Source organism: Terrapene carolina, unplaced genomic scaffold (assembly GCF_002925995.2).
Source record: "Terrapene carolina triunguis isolate 2854851 unplaced genomic scaffold, T_m_triunguis-2.0 Scaffold228, whole genome shotgun sequence".
NCBI lineage: Eukaryota > Metazoa > Chordata > Testudines > Emydidae > Terrapene > Terrapene triunguis.
The window spans coordinates 39760-49521 of NW_020664579.1; the positions used below are offsets into that span (position 1 = coordinate 39760).

Below are 9762 nucleotides of genomic sequence, written 5' to 3' on the forward strand. Positions count from 1 at the left end.
GAGCGGCCGCGGCGCTCTCAAGCCTGGGAGGGAGGAGGAGCAGCGGCACGCGAAACGGCTGTTTCGCGCGCCGCCGCCGCTCGGGATCTCCCCCTCCCTCCCAGGCAGCAGCAGCGGAGGTGAGCTAGGGCGGCCGCGGCACATTTTTAGGGGCGGCATTCTGGCGCCGGCCATGCCGCCCCTAAAAATGTGCCGCCCCAAGCACCAGCTTGTTTGGCTGGTGCCTAGAGCCGGCCCTGGTGGCAGCTCTGACTCACTCTGATACGCATGGGGCAGATCTGCTGAGTGAGACAGGGCCGTTCCCCGGCCACGTTTCAGAGCAAAGCTGCATTTTAACTGGAGCAGAGGGTCCCCACCCCCTGGAATTTCAGCCATTATGTTGTAGCTGGCTAGAAATAATTGTGCAAAACGCTCCTTCCATTTCCCCCCTCCACACACACACACCAGGTTTCATGGCATGCCAGCGCAGGTACTGATCTGTTCTGCTGTTTATGGAGCTGCGCTGTAAGTATGGGACACCTGAACAATGCCACACGAAAGCAGGATGCTGCAGGCGGTTTGTGAAATTGAGGGTGGGAAAGGGGCTGGATTGACAGCTCTGACGACATACAGCAATGCAAGCTTCCCGCCTCCCCAGCCCTGCCAATGTCCCTCCACCCCAGCCCAACGCAGCAGGCTGATGGGGAAACTGAGGCACCGGAAGGCAAAAGGGCCTATAGTGAGTGAATGGCAGAACTGGGATTAGACCCTGGGTCCCAGGTCTCCCAATGCCCTTAGCCACTGGGCAACCCATACCTGGTTCCCCCCCCCCCCCCAATCCCTGAAATCCCACAGTCCCCACTCCATGTGCTCCTGTATAGACAGGAACGATCATCGTCGCTGACTGACTTGAGTGACTCCATATAACCACCGTGAGTCTCCATGTAGTTGTCTCCAAGATTCACGGCTCTTTAAAAAGCAAAACCTGACTGACCTTCACGACCGCAAAGCCATGTGCACCCTGGTGCCAAGAGAGAAGCAAGAACCTGCCACCTCCATGTGTTCAGCAGCGACTGAACCTTGGAACCGTCGGGTGACCCCGGGGGGAACGGAGTTGGGGGTGACTCCGTCCAGCGTCGGGACGCTCGGTAACTAAAGCCATTGCCCCAGCTGGACGTCATTGACTCCCCTGGTTGCAATCTCAGCAGAGATGGTGAGGATGGGACGGAGCCTGCACTCCCCAATTCTCCCCGAGAAGGGTCCTTCCATGGTGCTGGTGCAATGCGAGAAACTCTCCCAGCATCTGGCCAGAACGGGGTAACCCCCTGCCAGTGCCCTGTACGTCACCCTGTGTGTTCAACAGGACTCAAGTGGTGTCTCGTTCCTGGGCCCCGGGGTGAGTTTCACCCTGAAAAGAGCAGCGAGATGGACAGACGGAGGGATGGTCAGACACTCCGTCACACACAGGCTACACCCAGGGCATCTACAATGCCACATCTCCCGGACACTGATCTAAGCAAGGGTGGCGGGGAGCTGCCCCTGCTCCTCACTCATGCAGCCGGATCCGATTGTGGTGACGTGCTATGGTGTTATTCCCACGGGCCCACGCCTCTCAGAGAGGGGCTGGGAGCTACGCGGGCGCAAAGGCCGGGGAGGGACGTGCCGGCTCTTATGAGCGGCTGTGGTGTGAAGGGAATGCGAGCGGCGACTGCGGGCTATCTGCACAAAGCCTCTCCGGGGAAAGGTCTGGGTTCTCTGCAGCCAGACAGGGAGTGAAGAGAAGGTCCAGTGGGGAAAGAAAGGGTAGCCCAGTGGTTAGAGCCCTAGATTCGGTCCCCTCCTCTGCCACAGACTCTCTGCGTGACCTTGAGCAACTCACTCAGGCCCAGGTCCTCCAAGAGAGTGGGGCACCTTACTCCCATCGAGTTCAGTAGGGTCAGGCCTCTGCATGCCATTTAGGATCCCAGCCTGAATCTCTTTGGGCCTCAGTTTTCCCCATCCATAAAATGGGGATCGTGACAGGGTCTGCTACAGCCCAAGGCAACTGCCCCTGTATTTCCCCTCCAGGGCACCTAACTCTCAGGTTCCTGGACCCCCAGCTGTTGCCGCTCTTGGGTGGAGACCCATGTCCCTCTCCCTTCTGAATGGGTATTTCCAGGCTGCGCAGGTCCCTGCCTTCTCTGTATCTTTCCCAGCCCAGGCAGGCTTCCCAGGGACAGCTGCTGGCTTGGTCTTCTGGGACAGATAACGGTGTAATTGCTACAGTTATACGGTACCAAACAGTGCTTCCTGTGCAAGCCTGCTTTCTTCTGAGGGTAAAAGCATTCCCGAGAAAACATACTGGAAACAAGAGAGGACTACCCCTGCATGGTAATAAACTCACCGGAGATTCCCCCACACCCCGAGTCCCTGCCCCATCCTGTACATGGATTCTGGCAGGTCCCAGGGCCGACAAGAGCGCCCCCCCCCCCATCGGTACAAAGCCGGTACAAATTACCGGGGTCCGGCGGTCTGGAAGGGGGCCCGGCTTCGTCAGCCCTGTTTAGTCGGTCCGCCCTTGCTGGGGGGCCCGAAAAAATTCTCATTGGGCCCGAACCCACTCTCGACGGCCCTGGCAGGTCCTTCAACCCCCCCATCTTAGGGACAGCTGTGTGGTTACCCGTTCAGCCCAGCTCCACCTCAGGACAAGCCCCCAGTCCTCTGAACCCTCCCTCAGGACAGGGGTCCTGTCCATTTGCTGGCCCAGGAAGAAGCCCCTCAGCCAGTTTTAAAGCAGGCTGTTTACCCACAAACACTTTCTTTGGCCGCTGGGCCCTGGAGAATCCAGTCTAGATACAGCTTCTCCCAGGGGCTTCAAAGGGCTGGTACCAGAGGAAGTACATTGGCCTCCCTTGAGGCCACCATAACATACCCCTAGTTGCATGTTTAAGACAGCGGCCTCCGAAGATTTTAACCCTCATTCAATCAGGTTTCCCAGGAGTCAATGAAGTTTACCTTCCGTCCATCAAGTTTGTTGGGGATATTACAGGAGATTGTTGGGGTCACAGGGGCGACCCCTAGGGGCACAGTGCCATTCTGCAGACGCGCCACCCTCAGCTGCCTTGGGGTTCTTGCAATAATTCACTCCCAGGCCAGAATACATAAAGAGCCCCCCACCCTTATGGGACCCTATTTATTAAGTGGTATCAGAATACATCCCCTTTGGTCCCTAAGTCCCCAACCTTGTTCCTCCTTAAGTGTCTGGAGCTCCACCACCCTCTTTCTTGGGACCTGTGTCGGTAACTTACCTCAGTTTCCCCTCCTTGGTCTGGAGTGTCACAGCCTTTCTTCTGGGCCCATAGCTCAGGCTGGCTGCAGGCCTCGAGCCGTTTCTCTGAGCAGGCCTCTCCTAAGTCAGTCCTTTCCCTCCCAGCTGGCTGCTCGCTCTGGGGGGTGGCTCTTTTACCCTCAGGCTTGGGACAGATTTAGCTGCATGACCTACCTGTCAGGTGGCCGTGGTAACTTTCCCTACCTGGGGAGGATTGCTGAGGGAAGCACAGGTGCAGCTGGCTCCATGACCTCTTTAGATTGATTTCAAGGAGAGTTAGGCAGCTATATACCTTTAAGGATCCAGGCCTCAGCGCCTTTCAGGATCAGGCCCGTTGTCAGTGAATTCCTCCCAACTTGCCGGGCCACTGGGAGCCTACCTGGGCACATCGCGGTCAGCTGGCCGGACAGGCGGGAGAGCCGGTGGCGTTCCCAGCCCAGGGAGAAGAGATTTCGCCTCCTGCTTGTTTGCTGTTAAAAGCCCAGCCAGAGGTTGGTTTGAGTGCAGTGCGGCAAACCTCCCAGCCCGTCTGCGAGTGGGGGAGAAGGAAGGGAGATTGCCGCCGGGCTGCCCTCAGAAAAGCCCCAGACAGAAGCTATCAATCCAGCCTCCTCCGCAGCGCGGCTGGCAACCTGCCTTCCCACGGCAGCCTCTACGTTTCTCAGGCTCTCCCGCCTGTCTGCCCATAAGCACGAACCAGGCAGGCCCCCAACGGGCCTGATCCTGAAAGGCGCTGAGGCCCAGATCCTTAAAGAGCCCGGCCGGGGCTGGCAATCGCAGGTGGAGCAGGCGGTGACAGCACCTGGCACTCTGGAGCCGAGACCTGATCCAGGACAGACAGAGCGTAGATACTGAACCCCCCCTGTGGCCATGTCTAGCCGGGCTGCTGGCAGGTCACACTCGAAGGGGGCAGGGGAGGGAGCGGAGAAGCGGCGCTTTAACGGACTCCTGCTCCATCAGCTGGAAGTCGCAACAAACCCCTTCCTGCTGCGGGGTCCCATTGCCCACTCCCCTGCACCCGGTCATTTCCACCGGTCCAGGGGGGAAGCAACGCTCCGGGGTCCGAATGGTTAGAAACATCCCTCCCTGCCTGTGCTTAATGACCCTCGCGATGGTGAGACCCGTTTCTAAGTCATGGCCTGCGTCTCTGCTTACCACAGGTTCAATCGGGGTCATGCCGCTGGGCCCGATCCCTGGCTGGTGTCATCTGGCATCGTGCCATTGACAGAAATGTAGGGACGGGGATTTAGACCCACTGCAAATCTGGCCCCATTGACTTTGAGACCAGCAGGGGATCTGGTCCCTTTGATGTCAATGGAGGGACGCTGATCTACACCAGCAGGGGATCTGGCCCTTTTGATGTCAATGGAGGGATGCTGATCTACACCAGCAGGGGAACTGGCCCCTTTAAGGTCAATGGAGGGACGCTGATCTACACCAGCAGGGGAACTGGCCAGATGTTCTTTGTGTACAGTTTCTGCCTTTTCCTGGCCTTGCACACTGTAATCCGAGGATGAGACTCGCTGCTCCGTGACTCCAGTTTAATGCTGGTGCAACACCATCACAATCAGTGCAAATACCCCGGTGCAAAACAGCAGTGACTCAGGCTCTGCGTTTGGGGCTAAATCTGATCTGACAGCATCTTGTTAAAACCCGCAGCGCAGTGCTTTCTGGGTTAGCGACAGCAGAGACTCTGCATTTCATAGTCATTGCTAAAGTGGTCACTTGCTAACTTATGCAGTGTTGGTAGAGCTGGGTCGGCAGCCAAGGTCCCCTCCCCCTCCTCCCCTGAGCACACCGCGTCCCCATTCCTCCATCTACCTCCCAGCGCTTCCCGCCTTGCCGTTGCCAAACAGCTGTTTGGCGGCATGCTTGGAGGGAGGGGGAGGAGCGGGAACGTGGCGCGCTCAGGGGAGGAGGCGGGGCCAGGGCCGGGTTTTGGGGAAGGAGTTGGAATGGGGCAAGGAGGGGGCGGAGACTTTGGGGAAGGGGTTGGAATGGGAGTGGAGCGGGGCCTCATGGAAGGTGCGGAGTTGGGGCAGCCCAGGGGCAGAGGGTGGTTGAGCACCCACCGGCGGGAGCAGAAGTCGGTGCCTATGGCCCTGGCCAGCCTGATGCTGGGACAAGTTTGCCAGGTCTCAGGGTGGTGGATAAAACCACGTGCTTCTGCATTGGTCCCTGTAATCAGGTGTGGACTCACCCCTGCGGCGCCTCCTGCTGGACGTCTCGGGAATTAGCTCACCCAGCATCCGGAGCGCCCTCTGCAGGCCAGGTGTCCCGCCTGTCTTTGGCCCCCGTGTCCCTCCCGGACCCCGGTGCCCTTGGCTTAGGTGCTGCCCCCCTGAGGAACCCCCACCCCCTATCCCAATGTCACCTCAGTCTTGGCTACTGCCAGTCACCATCTAGTCCCCGCGCCCTGGGGCAGACTGCAGTCTATCAGCCAATCATCACCAGCAACACGGGGTTTGGACTGGCTGCCTTTACCCACCCTCAGGTTGCCCCTGTGCAACCCCAATACCTATCTGGGCCTAGGACCAGGCCCTGCAGCCTGGGGAGTTGCTGGCCTAGGGCTTCCCAGCCCCCAAGGCCTTTCCCCAGCCCTGCCTCACTCTAGGTCCCCGGTGAGCTCCCTGCAGCCAGGCCTGTCTCTCTCTCCTGTCAGAGGGAGACTCCTCAGCTTCTGGCTGCCCTGGCCTTCTTATGAGGCTAAGTGGCTCAGTTTTTGGTGTGGCCCCAGCTGCAGCCACTTCCCCAATCAGCCGGGGTTTTGCTCCTTTACTCAGCCCCAGCCCTCTGCAGGGCTTTTCCAACCCCTTCAGGGCTGGAGCGGGTGTCCACCGTGCTACAGTCCCCCGGTAAGTCTGCAAGTGAGACTCAACAGGACAGTCGAGAGGGGTCATCGGGCGGTGATGGGACACTACATGGAGAGGGCTCTGAGTTACTACAGAGAATTCTTTCCCAGCTGTCTGGTGCTGGGTCTTGCCCAGCGTCTAACCGATCGCCATAAATTAAATGAATGGAGATATCCCATCTCCTAGAACTGGAAGGGAGCCTGAAAGGTCATCGAGTCCAGCCCCCTGCCTTCACTAGCAGGACCAAGTACTGATTTTGCCCCAGCTCCCTAAGTGGCCCCCTCAAGGATTGAACTCACAACCCTGGGTTTAACAGGCTAATGCTCAAACCACTGAGCTATCCCCACCCCATATTTGGGGTCAGGAAGGAATTTTCCCCCAGATTGGCAGAGACCCTGGGGGGTTTCACCTTCCTCTGCAGCACGGGGCCTGGGTCACTTACAGGTTTGAACTAGTGCAAATGGTGGATTCTCTGTCACTTGAAGACTTTAAATCAGGATTTGAGGATGTCAGCGACTCAGCCAGAGGTTGTGGGTCTGTCACAGGAGTGGGTGGGTGAGGTTCCGTGGCCTGCGAGGTGCAGGAGGTCAGACGAGATGATCGCGATGGTCCCTTCCGGCCTTAGAGTCTATGAATCGATGCGTCTATAAAGCTGCATTTTCTATCGTTGCTGCACTTTTCTTTCCTAGCTCGGGTCTGTTCGTCCTGTTTTGCCTTCTAGGAAATCGGATTGGACTTTAACACCAGCAAGAACAGCTGCGCCAGCCAACCTCAACTAACTTCTTCTCTGTTCCCCAACAGGACCATTATTGCCATCGGGGACACCCGCTGAGAGACTGTTGGACTGGGGGGTGGGGAAGGATTCCTTCTAAAATCGCTCTCCAGCTAAAGGGGACACGGGATGTGGTTAAAATGAAAACCTTATTTAATACTTCACCTTCCAAAGGCTTTAACTCTGTTTTGATTCTTTTCTGTCTCTTGAATGCAAGGTTTAAAGGATGTTTAATGGTGTGTTTGCCCTGGAGCTAAGCAGGCTGAGGTCTCTGCATACCACACCCTGAACCTCGTTTAACACTGTTTAAGGCTGGACAGTGATAGGCTCATATTAGCACCTTTGGCCCATACAGTCTATTTGCATTAGAGGAAGTGCTGAAGGACCCAGGCCGAAAGCAAACTAGCGCGTCCGTATGGCTTTTTCTGTCTCCCATTGGTTCAGTATCCATCCAGGACCGGACTCACAGCCACGCCGAGGAGCGCCTCTTCAAGTACCTGTTCACCAGCTACAACCGGTGGTCCCGGCCAGTCCCCAACATCTCCGACGTCGTCATCGTCAGATTTGGGCTGTCCATCGCTCAGCTGATTGACGTGGTATGTGTGCGAAGCCGGACTCTAATTCCGCTTCTAAAACCCGCCCCAGAAGGGTGGGACATTTATACTAGCACCTGGGGTTACAGCGGGCAACTTAAGCATAGCAAGGGCTGCATCAGCACTCATGCTTCAGGTCACATGTGCATCACCAGCTGGGGTCAGGAAGGAACCTCCCCCCTCCCCCCCCGGGTAGTATATTGCACATTTAAGGGCTGTAAAAGCTTTTATCCTCTTATCCTTGGAATTACGGCACTGAACTGCAGTTCAGGAGCACTGGCTCCTTTTCCTTGCTCTGCCATAGACTCACTGTGGGACTTTGTGCCTCACTTCCCCTGTTGTAGAATGGGAACAATGACACTTCCTTTGTCTGCCTTGGCTATGTAGGGTGTAAACGCTTTGGGTGCATCTACACAGCGAGCGGCAGCCCACGGGTGCAAGTCTCAGAGCCAGGTTTAACAGATTCAGGCTCACACTCCGGTGCTGAAAAGAGCTGGGGAGACATTCAGGCTTGGGCTGGAGCTCAGGCTCTGGGGCCTAGGATGGGGGTGGGCTTCAGGGCTCAAGCTCTGGCCCAACCCACGTGTCTACACAGCTATTTTTAACGCTGTTCTGTGGGCCCCACTCAGGGCCGCCGGGGGGAGAGCCGAGCCCCAGCCGGGGCTCGCAGCCCTGCCCCCAGCGCTCTGGCCGCCGCGGCGGGGAGAGCCGAGCCCCCGCCGGGGCTCGCCGCCCTCGCCCCGGGGCTCCGGCCGCCCTCCCCCTCAGCCGCCGGGGGGAGAGCGGAGCCCCCACCGGGGCTCACCGCCCTCCCCCCCCATGCGGGGGGGCGGCCGGAGGCTTTTTTGCCTGGGGCGGCAAAAAAGCCAGAGCCGGCCCTGGCCCCACTCTGTCACCCTGGGCTTTGATACTCACCTGCTGCAGGCTGCATAGACGGATCCTTAGAGGCAGAAACTGCCTGTCACACTGTGTCCAGGAAGGACCCAGCACAATGGGCCCCAGGCCTTTCGGTGCTTCTCGAGACCCAATATCTAGTAATAATAAAGTCTGAGGAATTGGCCACAGCTGGAGACACGAAACTGAACTAGAGGGACCATTGATCTGTTCACTGCAACAATTCCTCTGGTCTGCTCGTCATGTAATTTCTCTCTCGCTTTCTGGACATGAAGATAAATGAGCTCGGCCAGGGACGTTTAGCACAGCCAGTCAGCGCTGGCAGACGCAAGATAAAATAGGAGCCAGGCCGCCATGAAGCACTTTAAATGTAACGGCACTTAATATAAAGGGACCACGTGTTACCTCTTGTCTATAAGAGGAGTGTCAAGAAAACACAGGAACAAAGACAAAATGCATTGGGATGGGTTTTATTTAGTATCCCGTCTTCCAGACAAGATCTCAGTTCTCAGCCACATCATGCCAACCTTGGCTTATTATGACTAGAGAGAACTAGATAAATTCATGGAGTTTAAGTCCATTAATGGCTATTAGCCAGGATGGGTAAGGAATGGTGTCCCTAGCCTCTGTTTGTCAGAGGGTGGAGATGGATAGCAGGAGAGAGATCACTTGATCATTACCTGTTAGGTTCACTCCCTCTGGGGCACCTGGCATTGGCCACTGTCGGTAGACAGAATACTGGGCTAGATGGACCTTTGGTCTGACCCAGTATAGCCGTTCTTATGGTCTTATGATTGATGAAGTGTTCACAGGATGGGAGCCGGTACATTGTTAGCCCCCGTGCCCTGGCCAAATTCCAGCGTGGATCATTATCTTCCACTTAACTAAACTGCCCCTGCGGTTCCAGCTGGTGGCGCTATTCTTCTTTACTTCCTGTCCTAAACTGTTGTCCGGTATTGCTGTGTGGCTGTTAAACAGCTGTTGCACTCCACCCCAGAGGTGCAGCAGAAAGTGATTCAGCTTAATAGATGTTTAAGGCCAAAAGGACCATTGTGATCATCTTGTCCGCCCTCCAGCAGAACATAGGCCAGAAGAAGTCCCTGAATTCGTTGATTGAACTAGAAAAACATCCAGTCTTGATTTTAAAATGGCCAGGGATGGAGAATCCCCCTCTCCTCCCCCCCCCCCGCCCTTGCCAAATTGCTCCAGTGGTTCATTAAAAATTGTCCCCGAATTTGTCTGGCTTCAACTTCCATATAACGGGCTTTCTGTTGCTCTGAAGTGACTCCAAAGAAACCGCAGTCAAAACCAAACAGCCGGAAGAGTGAAAACAAAGTATGTTTGGTTTGTAAAGCCCTTCGAGCC

The 9762-nt window shown here is 56.6% G+C and overlaps 1 protein-coding gene across 1 annotated transcript in view; it reads left to right on the forward strand.

The window, feature by feature from the left end:
* CHRNA2 (cholinergic receptor nicotinic alpha 2 subunit) overlaps positions 1-9762 on the forward strand; it is a 25320-nt gene that overhangs the window by 6294 nt on the left and 9264 nt on the right. Inside the window, exon 2 of the mRNA XM_026656343.1 lies at positions 7355-7506. Coding sequence (XP_026512128.1) covers positions 7355-7506 — 152 coding nt within the window. The remainder of the gene's footprint in view (positions 1-7354; positions 7507-9762) is intronic.